A 17,827-nucleotide genomic window follows, 5' to 3' on the forward strand; every position below is an offset into this window, starting at 1 on the left:
AAACCCATTTTCTAGTAGGTAGTAGCGCTTAGCACACTACCTTAACTACAGTCTACATTACGTCCAGCATCAGTCTATGTCAAACTTTCAGGGTAAACTAGGAATCTATATTTACCTAACCTATGTCCTCGCGTTTCTAAATTTTCTAAACTCTACTAGTAAAACTTGTGAATATATCTTGTTCATAGAGACACTTTTTCGTTCTCTGCCCAGGCAATATACAGGAGTCTCATAAAATCTAGGAAAACATTTTTGAAGACTAATAATTTCATTCTAGAACCGACAGGAGAAGAGTGAAGCATCACAAAGATTCTAGAAGACAATAATTTGTGACGTCGAAAACTGACAAAGAGCTTTAGATGTCCCGAAGTCAAATTTGCTTACATCAGTGACGGGAAGAAGTTTGGGGGGGAGGGGGTCCAGGGGGGGAGGGGCACAGAAGAGGAAGGAGGGAGGGAAGGAGAAAGGGAGCAGAAAGGATATCAATGAACAGGTAAGAAGATTAAAAAAAAAAAAGTCTATTCACTTTGGTATGAATATAAGTCAGAACATCCAAAGCTCGATGGTTAAATGGCCACAAATATACGAAACACTAGGATATAGCAGAAGAGACTTTTCAGCTCAAGAGAGTCCACAAGAAAGTTGAACTAAGTCGAACGGATACGTGAGAAGTCGAAGAGAAAGTCGGGGTCAGGGAGTCGAAACGCAGCACGCAGGTTCGGAATCGTCAGCATCCAGCCTCGAACTCGCGACCTCTGAGGCTCCGGGTTATGAGGACGACCACGGCAGCCCATCGGTCGAAAGCTAAACTAAATGTGTGTTATCTGTTTCGATCAGAAAATGACTCGCGGTAATATGGAATGCGGTACATCTGCGTTACCCTAAACGTTCTTCTTCTGAATATAATGGGTCACAAAACGTACCATATTTTTTAATGTATAAATATTCCTCGGAAGTGTGTTTTTCCTTTCTGTAAGAACGTACTAAAATCATTTAAATACAAACACTCTTCTTATCATCCATGTGTATACAATTGTTAACTATCTCTACTTTTTGCACGTAAACCAAACATAATTAGATTAAAAGAAAAATCTATCCTCACTCTCTTTTCCACATATTAAACTATTTTACTCTCTATCTATCTATCTATCTATCTATCGCTATCTATTAATCTACCTTGCTATCCTTAGTTATTATACTTCTCTCATATCTCACTGAAACTATTTTTCTCACTATGCCTGTCTCTCATCTAAATTACTATAAAACCATCTATCTTTCGTCAATATTCAGATCTCTCTTCTATATTTTGCATAACTTATCTGTCTTATCTATCTGTCTACCTTTCCAACCTATCCAATGACAAAAAAAGCAAATTGCAAGGGAGAAAATAACAAAAACAAACTGACAAATACTGTCTACTGATCGCTACATCGAACTATCCACCTTCTCTCCACTTCAGTTTTTCCTTCCCTCGCCGCTACACACCTGGCATAAGAACCGAGACGATGTGTTCTCGTTTGCCGATGTAAACTACACACCTGACGCAGATAATAAGACGCTAAATACTCTTTTGGCGACGCAAACTACACACCTGGCAAGTATTATGACACGCTAAATACCCTTTGGCCGATGCACATCTACACACCTGGCGTAGATGCTCGCTAGTGACTCTCACCGAGGTAAATTCTACACTTGGCTTAGATGCTGAGACCCCAAGCCCTAGGAGTGTCCGCGTACCACTCTCCTTCCCCTGCGGATAACACGGCTGCCTCCCCTTAACCACGTCGCTACCACGCTCGGAACCCTTTCTGTGTCACCAGGGGTATAGCGGATTAGGGATGATCTAGCTCGCTTGGGAATAGGGGACTGCTGTTCTCTGTATTAGTCTAGTAAAACTATGGACTGGTTTAGGTATGGATAAGTTGTGGTTTACTCTAATGGTGTTTTAGCTGGATACTTATGACTGAGGAAAAAAATGATGATTTACAGATAGTCTCTCTCGCATTTGCAAGTGATATTATTTTTTTTTTATCGTATTTTGTATACAATTCCTAGCAGTGATTATGTGACAAGCAGAAAAAGTTATATTGAGATTAACTTTCGATAACTAAATCGAAAGTACTTTCTACTCAACTGACTGTTGTCACGTGTTATTACAGTATGTTCTAAAGCAAGCATATGACGACTAGTTGCTAAAAAAACTGATGTATATCAAAACTGATGAAACGATGCATACAGTAGCATGATCTTGCATCTATACACTTTATGTACCTCAGAGTACGCTACCCAACTACAAAGTCACAAAAGTGACTTTTTCACTATCATCCTGATTTAATTCCTATCTCATGACTGTCAGTCATCAAATGATAACCAAGGCATTCCTCTGAATCCTTCCCAGTCCCTATCGTTCCCGACGCGTCCTATCGAGTTCCGAGAGTGTCGCGAGGCGGGGCCGGGGGGGCACGGGACGAGCCATGCGGCATGTAAACAAGGTGACGCCATGCAACGCGAGGACAGCTAGCACCAAACCTGGCAGCTGCCAACACTCGACCCCTCCTGGTCACTACCACGGGTTGGGGGCGCACCACCGCCTCCACCTAACAACGTCAGGGACTTTACCGACCCTTTGTCACTACCAAGTACATTGTCTATGCTGCAAAAACGGAGAAGATTGAGAAGGTTGAGTGTTTATGTACATGGTGGAGTATCGCAGAGTATCTCACACAGGAGGTCCACACAACCACCACCTTTACCCACTAGACTTTCCCCCACATAATCTACGGTAACGATGTCTTGAACACACGTCCATCGCGCAGGATGAACGAACCATGAAAATCCCCAAAGCAAAGTCCAGTCCAAGGTGGTGACTGTTTCACAATTCAACATCAAAAATATAGTCCACTGTATAATCATGATATATCAGTCAACATCTTGCAGAACAGGCGTCCCTCGCTATGAGTGCAGGGGGTCGAGGCCGAGCTGAGTCTCCGACGCCCTACCTTACGTTGGACTGCGAGAGGCTGCCCTGTCGACTCGGCTGCCCCTGGGAGTCCATAGGCTCGTGTTGCTCGTCGATGGAGCGGGAGAGGCTGATGCGTGACTCGTTGGTCTTGGGCGGCGCGGCGGGCGCTGCTATGCCCATCAGCCGCGCAAACAAACTGGGCTTCTGTGGTGCCACCAGCGGGGGGTCAGGGGGGGGTCAGGAGTTCGAGACAAGGAAGCTCAGGTTGGTCTGAATTCAGCCGCTCTTTTGTCACAAACACTCAAAGGCAAGAGCTAAAGTTAAGTTAGGGCTGCATAAGCTTAATGCTTTATTTTGATGAGTTTGAATCTTGATATGCAAAACACATATTATGAACTGACTCTCAGTATTGAAAACATCTACTGGATAGAGAGAGAACACCGTGTAAATAAAACAACAACAAAATAACATAACATTAACAGCTTCCATATTTCGAACTGCTATAAACATCGATTTGAACATCAGGATTTATAATATAAGTTGCGAGTGATTTATAAACATCAACAACAACAAGAATAAAGAAATCAATTGAATGCGGGATGATAGAGGAAGAAGGCAGTGAGCGTGTTGTGGGATGACAGTAATAACCCACAAAACTGGCAATAAGGTCGAGTCTCCCATGCCATGTTACATGTAAACTCGCCCTTCATTGAGCCGACTCATTCGACTTTGCCACATGCTCCTAAAAATATACATGTATATCATCAACTACGAAACAGGAGAGACAAAAAAACTAAAAAAAAAAAAAAAAAAGGGGGAAAATATAAGTAAGTAGAACAATTAAAAATGAATATTTAAGGTTTAAAGTTTAAGTGCATTGTTTAAATATATATTTCCTATTTTTTCTCTCTCTCACTTGAAATCTACGTTAACTCCTTTCGATCTGACGGAAGGGTAATCATTAAAAAACACACAAAACAAAAACAAAAAACAAAATCGAAAAAGAACACGTGCCATAGTCATTTGCGTCGATTTGTACGTTGGTACCGTCACCCACTTGCACCCTCGCTTGTTGTTATACTGATATCATCTTCATCGTTTGTTATGTAAAACACCGTTACACACAATGGGTGAAAAGCTCAGCACGAAAGGAATAAGTTGAAAAAATATATATACTGTATGTAAATAAACCAAAAAAAAAAAAGGAAAAAAAAAACTTGTCCCAATATTACATAGATTTCTTAGTGCCTTGTTTCAATTGTATATATATGAATTATTTAGCAGATGCATGGTGGATACTTTTTAAAATGTTCTAGACCACAGTCACTATCAAGGAGTCAATCACTATTAAAGATCACATCACTAGTTTACGGAATCCGGAACCATCGCCCAAGATCGATTTTATCTTTGTTTCATAACTCTTCCACTAATAAAGAGAGATAAAAAGGAGAGAAGAGAGAAACAAAAAAGAGGCAGAAGGTCCATTACCGAAAGATACTGAAAGATCCTCCAAAACGCACTTGAGATTATACCACCTCCTTCTCCTCCTCCTCCTCCTCCTTCCCCTTCTCTTCTTTCTTCTCCTTCTCCTTTTTATTTCCTTGGGCTATGGTTGGCGGTGTAATGTACACTAACGTGGGGGGCGGGCGACTGGCATGCGAGCCTCTAGAAGTTGGCCTGCCGGAACCTGCGTCTAAGGCCTTCATATTTCCATTATCATTTGTGTTCGAGTTTAGAACACAATCAACACTACACATTTACAAATACAAACGCAAGTCCATATTACACCTATTTGCGTCAGGACTACCTGGTGGCGTCGGTGCAAAGAGGTGACTAAAATGATAATAGTAATTTAAAAAAATGTAAAAATACAAAACAAATGAAAAAGAACAGAGAGAGTGCGTGTTCGAAGACGCAGGTTCCGCCACGAAACGCGTGTCTCCATTAGTGAGGAGGCACCCAGACATATAATGGAACCCTCTTGGAGAACCTCATACACATCTTGGATTGGAAGCAGTTCTTTTCACAGCCTTGCAGCGGGTGTTCAATGTAGTTCTAAGACAGGTTCGCGTCCGGGTCTGTTTATGCCAAGGTCAGGGCGCTCTCTTGGCATTGGTCTGCCGTGGTCTAGCGTTGCTTCTGTGCCCACGGGACGGAGCCACGAGTTTGGACAAGCAAGATCACTGGAAGCTACGGAGAATACTGCCCTGGCAAAGCCTTTTTTATGGCGACTAGTATATTGGCTTATTGGCTTACTGCAGACTGTTTTTTTTTCGTGAATGACAGACGTGGCTGTGAGCTTTACTCGCTGTTCTGAGGTGCGAGTTGATTACTGTGACATCATTTGGTCTTTAACAGACCGTCAAATGCCACACAGGGTGCCATTGAAGAGTCCTTTTTGATACAAATCATAATTTTTCCAAATTATATTCATATCTTTTAAGGGTGCCAAAAAAGAATTCATTCTTATTTTACGATGTTAAAACAATTCAGATAAACACTAAGTTTTATTTTCTTTGTTATAAGAATGAAGCAAAAAAGGCTACTTATCGATGATCAGTCTCGAAGGTCTAACTTTACTTGCATCTTTAAGCATTCTCAAACCAAAAACTCAAAAGAAGCTGACGCAAACCAAGAAAAAACAGACCCGGAACATCTACCGTTCCTGGATACGTTTTTTGGCCAGTGGGAGGAGCGGCACACAGGTTATGCAACAGAAAGCGAGTTCAGTGTTGGGTGTACGTGGTGTGACTGGCAGATGGAACCTCGTTGCAAACGCCCCTCGCAAGTTAGCAGAATTTGGGAAGAAACACTTATCTTCTTATTTCCACTTTTTCCAGACTAATGAAAAGGTTTCATGCTTCATTCCGTTCCCTTTCCTTGCTTTTTTTAAAGGTTGTTACAAAGTAGCGACATCGGCGTGGTACGAGTGAGGCTCGACCAGGAATTCCCCAGAATTAGCCCAAAGCATCCTCGGCACAGAGGTCGGGATCTCGCCCAGTCTCACCACATACGCACAGAATATGCATAACGCCATACTCTTCACTTTTAAGTAGAACAAACATGAGCAAAAAGTAAGATTTTGATGGTAAGATTATTAAAAGAAAATTAAGATATTCTCAAAATACTACCGCATCTATCGAGGAGTCTGGTGCTCTTTCCTGCAAATGAAACAACAAGACAAGGTGTGTCACTCACTACAACAGGGGCCAAGTACTTTCATACCAGGTACCAAATTATTATCGTCAAGTCGAATTCACTACCCAGTATATCGGAAAATTTGTCACATGAGATAAAAAAAGGGGAGGGAAGCATATACACCCGCGGTCACTCAAGATGCTGTTGAGACTCGTTAAGCCGAGGCAAGTTTACAGACATAGACCGATGAATGACTAGGTAGTATTAGCAAAGGTTTTTCTCCTCTTGCTCTGGAGGAGAGTCGGAACAGCGCCCTGAGTGGCCGCAGGTGTATGACACATAAAAAGACACCTCCATCAGGATAATCATCATGGTCTTATCATTTCTTTAGAAGAATGTATTCTCTTTCATTCAACAAGGATAGTGAAACGTGAACAGAGTGGGAGTGGTCGACTCAAAGATGGAGAGGTACCGGGCGTAACAACGACAGAAGGTCAGCACTGGTATTGGCACTAGGTCATACAAAGGGGGCACAGCTACCTCTACTCAGCTTCCATTCAACCATTGTTCCTGTGCTCAAGACTCTTTTCTTCTTTTACCTTTTTTATTAAGGGCAAAGGGGAGTACTTTTATAATTTCTTCATATATATATATATATATTTTTTTTTTTGCTCCCTCTTATTTTATTAAAATCTTTCTCTCCTTCTTCGGTGACATTCCGCTCGTCGCTTGGGGGAAATCTGCACAACACTCGCAGGTGGCTGAACGTCTGCATTTTTTCCCCCGTCATGGCGACAATTTCTTTTCATAGAAGCAAAGAAGGAAAAGAAAGAGCGGTCTGTGCTCTTTACGCAAACAAAACAAAAACAAACAGACATAAAAATCCACGTGGATATTGCCAGAGAGCAAAAACAATGGTTGATGCAGCTTGTTCATGGATTCTTATTTTGCCGGAATTATCTCTCTGCCTTAGGACACGAAAAGCAACATTGCAGAGACAATATCAAATAACATTTCCTTCTTGGGTCATAGTAGTAGGTCACCCGTGAGAAATACATCCAAAGCCGAATATATTTCCACGGGTATACTAAAAGATCCCTTCTCTTGATTTAATATAATATGTGATAATGGTTTTCCCGCGTCAAAATTTAAAAATCCAATCGATTGCCAAGTCAACAAAACAAGACCTCCAGAACACTTTTACTGAGCAAAAAATAATGCCATGGACAAAACTGGGTGGGGAGGGGGAGTGGAGGGGGGGGGGGTGAAGGAAGAAGGGAGAGGAGGGGGCGAGAGAGGGACAGGGACGAGGGGGAGGGAAATGGATAGAGGGAGGGGGGAGGGGAGAGTAGTGAAAGGGGGCGCTGTCTAATACTAACAAAGAACGCTAAATCACCATGGCTCAATAAACACACAGAAAAGACACGCACACACACATGTAATAAATCTCATATCACAGTCCTACAAACATGATCATCTATGTTGTGGAAACTATGTGGCTCTCACTGCAAAGATAAAACGGCCACAGTAAACAGGTGGCCACTATAAAGAGGTGGTCACTATAAAGAGGTATCACTATACATGTACGGACAATAGGAGAGGATACTTGTAACCTGGGTCTGTATCCCCTTACAAAAAACAAAAAACAAAAACAAAAAACAAAAAAATCAAAATGGGTTAACAGGTGAGGGACAGGTACGAGGATAAACATTGCAAAGTATCAACAGATCCATGTGAGATGGTAAACAGGATAGGTGTAGTAACATGGCCTAAATATTATCCATGTGATAAAAAGTTCTATGGTGCCACTATGTAAAAAAGAGATAATATAGGTTATAAATTCATCAATGACCATCGTAAGCTTAATTCTACAAAAAAATCGTCAAATGTATAAAATTTCTATTCGGAGGTCATAGCTACACACTCGAGCATCCTAGAGCAGTACCTTGAGTACATACTTAACCTAACACTCAGAACTGGCAACACGTAACATTGTAATTTTGTCTCACGTGCCAACATTCTTGCAAGAATCACTTGGAGATACACCTTAAAAAGAGAAGCAACCAGTGGGAAAGCTATAAGTATCGAGTACCGAATCCCAATGTTACGCCTCACAAACGAGTTACTGTGAACGTGCTGTAAGGAGACAAGTGACTCTGGGCGAATGCAGGCACTGGCCTTCCTCTCCAACTGGGCATAGCAACAGAATTTTCAAGTGTTGTATAAAGGTACAACCAGATACTCACCATCAACCTTGAATGCTCCAAATTCTTAACAGAGCCGTGAATTGGAGAAGATTCAAACTTTGATAATAAGCAAACTGTCTTACCCTTTACACAACTGCCTGTTCTTCTGGACTTATTTCTACAGGTACTGCCAATAAAAACCATCAACGTGTTCTACTTGTCCTGGTAATCTAATATAATACCATTAAGCTACTGGTACACAAGTCCCAGTACCATATTAAGCTACTGGTATACTAAGTCAGCCAACAGCAAGGTGTCTGTACCAATTATGGATCTGCTAACGAAGCGGTGTTTACTCAGTGGCTATAAGGCATGTTTGTGTGGCACAGATACAACCACTTTACGCGGCTCAGAAAACAAACGCGTCACACACAAAGCTCAAATATGGAAAACAAAATATTCCCACCCAAAGCTTAGAAACTTTGAACACTAAGGTTGAAAATCGAAATTCTATTTGGCAATTACCAAAAAATTAAAGAGGGAGTAAATCTTGAAAACCGAGTAAAAATAAAAGTATCTGCATTTACCACCAAAACATGCCAAAAGTGAACAAGGCACTTCATTGTTTTCATGGAGAATACTGGGCTGAATGTCAGCTATGTAAAGTCTGAGGAGCAAGGCTGGTTTTCGCACAGCCAGTGGACGGCTGCAGTCAACATGGGCCAAATCTATTCTGGGACGAACGACTTTTATCAGTGCCAAGATACTGTAAACATCGAGTGGGCGGTGATTAATAGTACTTCATGAGGTGACTAAAATAGATCTTATAGTATCAGGATACTGTATATATATGTAAAGATATAGGGTTGAGTTCATATCATCTATTTTATATCTGAAGTGAAAAAAGAGGGGCGTGTATATATACTGTATGCTTTATACCAACTATTCTTATTAGTCAAGTGGGTGGGAAGCAGGTACTGGTTGAAGCACAATGATCTAGGCCACACAATAAGTGTAACAGGCCTATAACAGCCGTCTTACTGATTCGGTTTCCTGCTCCTCAGTTTCCCCTGTATCCTCAGTTTCAAATGTTTCCTCCGTTCTCTCTGTTTCGATGATTTGGTTCTCAGCTTTTTCCATATTGCTGAGGAGCTGTTCTCCCTCCCCGCATAATATGTCCTCCGTTGACTCAAACTTTTCATCCTCATCATCCTCCTCCTCCACTACCTCATTCTCTTTATCTTTTGCTTCCTCATTCTCATCCTGCAAGGTTTTGAAGAGATTTCTTATACATCTACCTCCTAAGTCTTAAACTTAAAAAAAGAACCCTTTAGAGCTCTAGAAGATATAATGTTGAAATGAAAATAAAAAACGAGAAAAGAAATATTCATTAATGAACCATGTCGCAATCAGGGCGTTCCATCATTACATGACAAAAAAGAAGAATAAAAAAAAATCCAAATTCCTTCCCCGTGCGGAGAGGATTACATACCAATAAGTCCCTGATTGTGACATAACAGAACGCAAACCTAACAAAAAAAGAACTTGGAGAAAGGTCAGCTACATCCCCAGGCAGAGGAGAGAGGTAGACACAGAGAAAGAGAGGAAGAGAGAGAGAGAGAGAGAAAGAGAGAGCACATCGCACTGACCAGGCCTCCCGTGGGTTGGATTTGGCCGAAACGAGTCGTCCGCCAGTTTTCCAGGATGAGTAGGGCCCCGTAGATTTTACCCACTGTCAGTTTCTCGTATTTAAGTTCTGCAAGAGAGGGTTTGTGATGAGTTTTTTTTTTTTTATCTTTTAATTTTTTTTAGTGGAAGGAAAGTTGGGGCTTTTGGGAAGAGGGGCGATGTCGCTGATTAATATCTTCTGTTTTATCAAGAATATCTATTCACATGTCTATTCGACCTAAGAGTATAATTTTGGCACTGTTATCAGCACCGAAAGACTAAGGTACAACAACAAAAATAATCAAACTTGTAATAAACGCACCAAAGACTTACAACATGACCCCCAATTCCCAGCGTCTCACATATCCCCCTCCCCCCTCCCCTTACTACCCTCTTCTCCCTCCCCACTCCCCCCATCCCGCCTTCCCTGCCTTACCATCATCTGGAGGCACTATGAAGTCAAGATTCTTTTTGGCTTGGAGTGGCCACAGTTTCTTGATGGTGGCCCTCAGCTCCAAGTCCGCCTGGTCCATCTCCTCCGCGGGCCTCATCTTGATACACAGGTTCTCGCGGATGAGCGCAAAGAGCGTGGTGGTGAAGTGGACCTGCCGGGTGATGAAAGGGCTATTGAAATACTTCCCTCATACCTTTTCAAAAATAGTTTTTTTTCTTTTTTTCTTTCTTTTTTCGTAGGGTGATGGACTCTCGTAGGAAGGGATTTTTTGGAAGGGTGCGCTTGTGATGATGATAAGTTTGTTGTGGATGTGATGAGAGTGTGGTGATCCTCTTATCCTCTCGCTGTAGTGGTGCGTGGGTGGTGATGACAGTTTGTTCTGGTCGTGAAAGCTTTTGGTGGTGGTGTCGATGGAAGAGCTAGTGGGGGGAAATGCATGATCCTATGCGTAAGTGACGTTAAGGATCTGTAATGGTTGTGATGAAACTGTGGTGAAGTTCTTGCAAGAAGGGTCATAGGCTGAAAGGTCTGCTAACTCAAGTATGACTCGAGTGGCAGTCTGTTGACTAAAGCATGTTCCTTAAATGACATCCTCTGTTGAGTAAAATATACCAGTTGTATAATAAACTTTGCTGATTAAAGTATTTTCCTTGACTGGCATCCTCTGTTGACTATAGTATTTTCTTTGAATTATCTGTTAAATAAAGTATGTTACTTGACTGACATCCTCTGTTGACTCAAGTTTACCTCTCAGCTGAACCCTCCATTGATAAAAGTATACCCAGTATACTGACCAGAGTATACCTCTTGATAGAACCCTTCACTGACTAAAATATACCTCACAACTTAACCCTCCACTGCCTAAAACACGACCCTTTACTTAACCACTAAACCCCACCCCCAAACACACAGGCACACTCACCTTCCCCTCGTCGTCCAGCGGCATGTTCATCCGTATGAGCTTCTTGTAAGCTAACCGATACGGACACTTGTTGCCGAAGCCTAACGGGGGATCCATGTTTCTTAACATGTCGTACATCTCTGTGTAGTGTATTCTTCCTCTGCAAAGGTCGTTGAGGTTAATATCCGTCTTTCTGTCTATATATCTATCTACTTTTGATGTGACTAGAGTGAAAAAAAGACTTAGGTAAAGTACCTGTAGGTCTGTGAAACCTGAAAAGTCAATTCACGTTAAAGTAAATGTAAATAGTATGGGTTATATAGCCAAAATATATAATATATAAAAATGGCCCGATGTTAGCGATGAAGAAGGTGGACTCATCTGAAATGAACATTGTTATTACAGCGAGGATAATAAGAATAGTTTTCCTAATTTTGACAACAATTGCCAAAATAAAGGCAAGTATTCTGAAACCGAACATTGCACATGATAACAATAAAGGTAATAATTAAAAAATAATATATATATTTTTTCAAAATGTTGAGGACAATTACCAAAAAAGTCATTCCTCCGAACACTCGAAATTCAAACAACGAACTTTATAATTTTTCATTTATTTATTTATTTATTTATTTTTTTCTTCCCATGACCAAACATTCCTAACGACAACCCCGTGAAATTCAACACTGCTTCTGTTTAACGCTACGGAGAACCTATCCTTCTCGGCGTAGGACCGAGGCCAAGACTCCTGAAGGAAGACAGAATACTCACGTGGCGTTCGGATCGTATTCCGCCCATATTCTGATGTATTCGTCGAGGTGATGGGCGCCCAGGATGGAGGAGTCTCTCGTCAGGTAGTCGAAGTTGTCCATAATGACAGCCACGAACAAGTTTAACATCTGGTAGAAGAGGCGGTGAAGTTAGAGAGGGTCCTTGGTTAGAACACATTAATGTTCTTGTTTTTTATTGTTATTGTTATTGTTATTATTATTATCTCCTCAGTGAGCTTCTTTGGTTCTTTATAAAAGTAAATTACCAGGAATGTATATATGTAAACACTGATATTCACTCTTTCACGCACACATGCGCGCGTGAGCACATACACACACACACACACGCGCGCACACACACACACACACACACACACACACACACACACACATACACACACACACACACACACACATGTACACACAAACACACATGTTCATTCATCCATTCATTCACTGACTCACTCACCCACACACTCACCCCCCTCATACACATCCATACCCCCCCACACACACACCAATACCCCCTTACACTCCCAACACACACCCATACCTCCCCCCCCCCCCATACACACACACCCACACAACCGCCAACGTACCAAGAAGGAGCAGAGGAAGATGAAGGTCACGAAGTACATGTAAGCGACATTCGATCCACACGTCTTCATGGAGTTGTTCTTCAGGGCGTCAGGGTCACATGGGCGTCCCTTGATGCAAGACAACATGATGCTCTGCCACGCTTCACCCGTGGCACATCTGCCCACAGCATCAACGTGTTACTCGAGATCTTACTCTAAGGATTATGTATCTCCCTGTCTGCCTACTTTTTTTTTGCACAAATCGCTCACAGCCCGTGGCAAGTGTGCCTGAATTCTAAGGCAGCTCTCTCGCCTTTGAACTTATTTATTAAGGCTAAGAGCTGGTGCTACCGTAAAAGGACGGGGCTGTGATAATCTACTGATCTATGCTAAGGCTAATTCGCTACTTCTAGGCATTGCTATAACTGACTATTTTTTTTTTCTCCTTTTGAAAATTGTAACGCCCGGTAGTGGGACGAAAAAAGGAGAATATTTATATATTTTTTTCCTTTCTAGATCATAATAATCATCTTCAAATGAGGCAAAATTTTATAAAGTCAGTTCTTCAAAAATGGTGAAATGGGTCAAATTTCTGCAGATCATCCCTCTTCATATGACAACAGGAAGGTCTCTTAAGCACCATGTGGCCAGAAAATTAACTTCATTTGTAGTTGTGAAATTTTCTCTTAATGTCAACGATTTTTTTTATTTTTTATTGAGATGATCGTTTGTGAGTAAGCCCGTAATTGATAACGGGAAATGAGGGATATTAGAAAAAAAAAATCAACACGCCTTAAAGACAAGAGTGCAAAATAATACACTGAATCTTTTAAAGCAGAAGCTCTTGATTTATATCATAATTATACTAATAGCTGGACAGGAAAACAACTCTTTATTATAATTTCCACGTGTTAACCAACGAGGTAAATGTAACTGCCATTACATATGAAGAGACGTGATCCACCGAACAGCAATTGATGCTATCTCTTTTGAAAAGTTTTTAAATAATTCCCTAACACATTGAATTATATATATATAGCATTTATTCAGATTACATTCTACAACACATCATGAACTTCAAAGGAAAGGCCTACCCACAGAAAAACACAAATAACACATATTCCTTACCTTGATGGGTATCTGACAAAAATATCTGACAGAAATATTCATAACCATCTAATTGTCCCTATACTACCAAGCAAGCGTCAGAAGGAGGCCAAGGTGAACTACAGGGGGAGGGGGAGGGAGGGAGAGGAAGGGTCGAGGACAAGTGACAATCATTCTAAATCAAAATTTTGTGAAACATTCTATGAGATGGTCGGATGGGAAGGAGAGGGGAGGGAAGGTCTCCATTCGAGGGGGAGAGGATGGAGTTGGGAGAGAGGGCGGGGTGGAGCGGAGGGGAGGGGAAGGGAGGGGGGCCAGAGGGGAAATGGGCGGCTTTTGTGAAAGGGGGGGAGGGCGAGTGTTGAGGGGGGAGAGTCGTTGTGCGGGTTTGGTGATGGTGGTCACAGACTAACCTAAAAGGAGCAGCTATGTGGAGGCTGTGTGTGACTGCGGACCGTGTTGGTGTCTGCCTGCCACTCTACACTGCACATTGTCAGCTGCTCACACATGCATAATGAGAGTGAGTCTACATGTGCGGGGTACCGTGCCAAGATCACAGAGGGTGGTGGTAGTGGTGGTGCTGACAGCTGTGTGGGGCGTTGTGAGCAGGTCTGGTCCATCACGCTACATATTGCATGCTGAGGGCGCTCGCCAGGGGAGGGCACCAGCCAGGGGAGACAGCCACACCATGACTCTGCATGCCATTCAGTACACTGTCGGCATTTTTGTCAGGCACTGAAGAGGAGTATCACATACTGTACTGTCCCTTGCGGGTGTACAGTATTTACCACCTCCTGTGTGGTGGTATCAAACTGTGGTTGGGCCTCATCTTCCAACATCGTGTGTAAAGATCGCATCGCTGACTGAAGGTGAAAGATGCATTTGGACTGTGTACATGAGCCACGTGATCTGCGATGCCATGCGACATAAAGCCAGCCCTCAGCAAGAGATATTCCTCAGATGCCTGCCTGCTGTCCTCGGGTGTGTGTACCGGGCACACTGGCAAGGCTGCACCTTGCCGGACAGCAATGAGTTATTGCAAGGTCAGAGGTAACTCATCTTTTATGCAACGTGGTGATGCTGATATAATCAGATACATTGTCATCGCTGGCTACCCGAGGGGAGATCGTCTGATTGTTCCAGGGCATGCTGAGGGTGAGGGAGGTCTTCATGGCAGCCAAAGGTGCACAGAGGAGTCTGTGTGTGGTGAGTCTAGAGCATTTTCACCCACATGGTAAGTCCTGGGGCAACACAGGGCTACACAACCCCTCCCCCACATGGTCTCATCTTGTGTGCACTGGAGCGATGTGACCAGTGGAGACCACGAGGACATGGCCCAGTGGTGCCCCTGGTGATCATGGAGGTGAGGGTGCCCGCCCCCAGGAAGGGACGGCGGACCAGCAACCATGCACGACCACACGTGCCCAACGCTACATAACACGCATGCCGCCACCCGCGCAGACTACGGTGCAAAACTCAACACAAGGAACTCAACAGACTCGCTCATAACGACAATATATTCAACGTAACATAAACCGGAACCAAAGTCGAAAAACTCTACAATAACATCTGTGTTTGGGTGCAATGATGGTGTTGAATCTGACATGTCTACAAAAAAATCTCAACCCAAAAAAAGACAGAAATAAACAAAACAAAAAGATAACTAAACAGATCCTCCGTGTTAATGGCCTGCCGCGGAAAATTTTGGTGCTGAGTTTGTATGGCAAGAGTGATCACACGTAGATAACATGTCATTCTACAGCAAGAGTGATCACATCAAGGTTACAGTTCCATCCTACAGCACAGTTACACACCAATGCATAAAATGGCATTCATCTCACAAAATACTGTATCAACAACCCGTGGTTCACATCCAGGAGTCGGGATCAATATAAAAAAAAGTCTTGACCCGGCATCATACAAAAAGAGAAGAAAGATAGGAAAAAACGTGCATAGGAAAAATATATCCAGTCCTTGATGGGGAAAAATGTATATATATATATCCAGGGGCTGCCCCCCAATGGAAAGATGTGGGCGTTGATACAGTATTTCGTAGCGATGACAGCGGTAGCTTTTGAGGAGCAGAGATGAGCAGAGATCAGTGACAAAAGTTTGGACAGAGGATAAAGAGCCAATTTTGCCGCTGAGCCACTCCGGGTGTGAAGAAGTAACTTAAGGTGGTTTACCTGAACAGAAGCATTATGCCCTCTGCAAAATTTCTAAAGTTGTTGTGCCGTGTTATAGACGTAGTGGGATCCAAATCTATATTACCAAAGACCTGGATGATGAAGGGAAACAAAAAACCATCAACTCAGGATCAATCAAAAATTCCAGAAGAAGTAAAAAAAAGAGAAAAAAAGGAAAAGAAAGACGCGATCTCTATACTAGTGGGGTTCCAGGGACACACATCAAAGAATCGGAGGTGTCAACATGAGGGATTTTAGGGATTATGAGACAAGAAAAAAGAGGTTATCCAAGGTCAAGAAAAGGCATAAGAAAGGTCAAAGTTAAGGGCGGGGCCAAGGGTTGTCCTCTCACCAGGGCTCTCAGGAGGGCAAGTGACCAGTCGCTAGGGTCATATCAGGGTCAAAATTCAGGGACATGGGACAAAAAACTCTGCACAGGTTAATATACTTCAGGGAGTAAAACTATCCCTGACCAGATACCAGAAAGTGGGCAAGCACCACAGACACCATCTAGTCTAGGTTAGCTAGTCTAGGCTAGTTGGATTACATATCTAGAGTTACGTTACCTTCTACAAGAAAACTAAACTACAACGGCATCGCCATCTATAGGAGAAGACATGTCAGCAGACAGCTAAACATAACATGTCTGTTCAGGGATATTATCTAGACTTTGGGTGGATTGGGAAAAGTCAATGCTCGATGAGATGGATCGGTGACGGAAGCGCTGATTGGCTGATCGCAAAGGCCACGATTCTCCAGCCAGCGCCTTCGGTCACTCATCCACATGATCGGGTCTTGGTTTCCGAACGCACCCCACTTTGTCCCAGGATGCTAGGATCTCACTTTGAGGCTACGTCGAACTCAAGGGGATTGGGGGGGCTGCGAATTTGGCCTTTGTGTCATTCTCGAAAGGTTTATTATCTCTGCACTGAACAGACATTTTGTCTCATTGTTCAGGTTTAGAGATGGGATTCAGAAATACTGGATCTGTCTCAGGTTGCTATTGGCCGAGCCTGGGTGGACGGGGGTTGCAAACTCACCGAAACAAGAGCAAGAGAGCGGCGAAGAAAGACTGAAAGTTGTTATGTCGATTTAGGTCAGTGTCGGGGTCAAATTTCATGTTGCCAAAAACCTGGGTGTGAAGTACGGGAGAAAAAAAGACGGGAGAGTGCTGTAATAGTTGGGTGGGTGGGGGAGGCATCGTGCGAGAGGCCACTGAGGGCCACGTCGCACGACCATAACGGCGGGTGCGAGGCCACGTTTCCCGTTCTTTCCGTGGCCCCGAACCGCTGCCATCGCTCGCTTGGGAACCCAGCATGACAAACCGCAGTAGTGCAATAAGTGAAAGCAGTTATTAGGGGGCAACCATTAGCAAACATTGCCTGCAAGTTACTTTATTAACACTGAGCGGCCTGCCATCCCGAATCCCGTTCTCATGACAGAACACGAGTCACATGTAGTACAACATATTGGGATAACACTGTGGGCTTCAGTCTTAGAACAGTGATATGGATAGAGAATTTACATAATATAGATATCAATGGAATTTCGGGGATAGATTTAAACATATGGATAGACATTTACAATCAAATGAGGGCACATCAACCCAACACGTTTAGAACTTAAGAGGCAGGACAGTGAAGTATAGGTCCCTGGTGAGGAAACCAGTAATGAACTAATCGTAAATTAATTATTCCAAATATCACTTCACTTAAAAAAACAAGTTTGGTTAGAACACTGGTTAAGAGAATATATATATACACATGTTGATTACAAGATATAATGTCTGCATTATTTCAGAAGAAAACTAATATTTGTGAGGGTTTTAAAACACAATAAGTCATGACATCATATAACCATAGAAGTTTTTTTCTCTA

General features: G+C 42.7%; 1 protein-coding gene across 32 annotated transcripts in view; it reads right to left on the reverse strand.

The window, feature by feature from the left end:
- The window catches only part of LOC125047212 (voltage-dependent calcium channel type A subunit alpha-1-like), a 250,274-nt gene that overhangs the window by 14,879 nt on the left and 217,568 nt on the right, over positions 1 to 17,827 (reverse strand). For 23 of the 32 annotated variants that reach the window (XM_047645386.1, XM_047645397.1, XM_047645395.1 and 20 more), the window contains 7 exons: positions 15,951 to 16,042; positions 12,679 to 12,835; positions 12,081 to 12,208; positions 11,331 to 11,469; positions 10,391 to 10,559; positions 9,936 to 10,042; positions 9,328 to 9,549 (listed from right to left, as the gene is read on the reverse strand). In XM_047645386.1, coding sequence (XP_047501342.1) covers positions 9,328 to 9,549; positions 9,936 to 10,042; positions 10,391 to 10,559; positions 11,331 to 11,469; positions 12,081 to 12,208; positions 12,679 to 12,835; positions 15,951 to 16,042 — 1,014 coding nt within the window. Of the gene's footprint in view, positions 1 to 2,252; positions 3,167 to 6,093; positions 6,124 to 9,327; positions 9,550 to 9,935; positions 10,043 to 10,390; positions 10,560 to 11,330; positions 11,470 to 12,080; positions 12,209 to 12,678; positions 12,836 to 15,950; positions 16,043 to 16,990; positions 17,083 to 17,827 lie in introns of those variants that run through there. The other 9 variants (XM_047645400.1, XM_047645398.1, XM_047645396.1 and 6 more) reach the window with 4 other exon arrangements.

The sequence above is a fragment of the Penaeus chinensis genome, chromosome 40, assembly GCF_019202785.1.
Source record: "Penaeus chinensis breed Huanghai No. 1 chromosome 40, ASM1920278v2, whole genome shotgun sequence".
Taxonomy (NCBI): domain Eukaryota; kingdom Metazoa; phylum Arthropoda; class Malacostraca; order Decapoda; family Penaeidae; genus Penaeus; species Penaeus chinensis.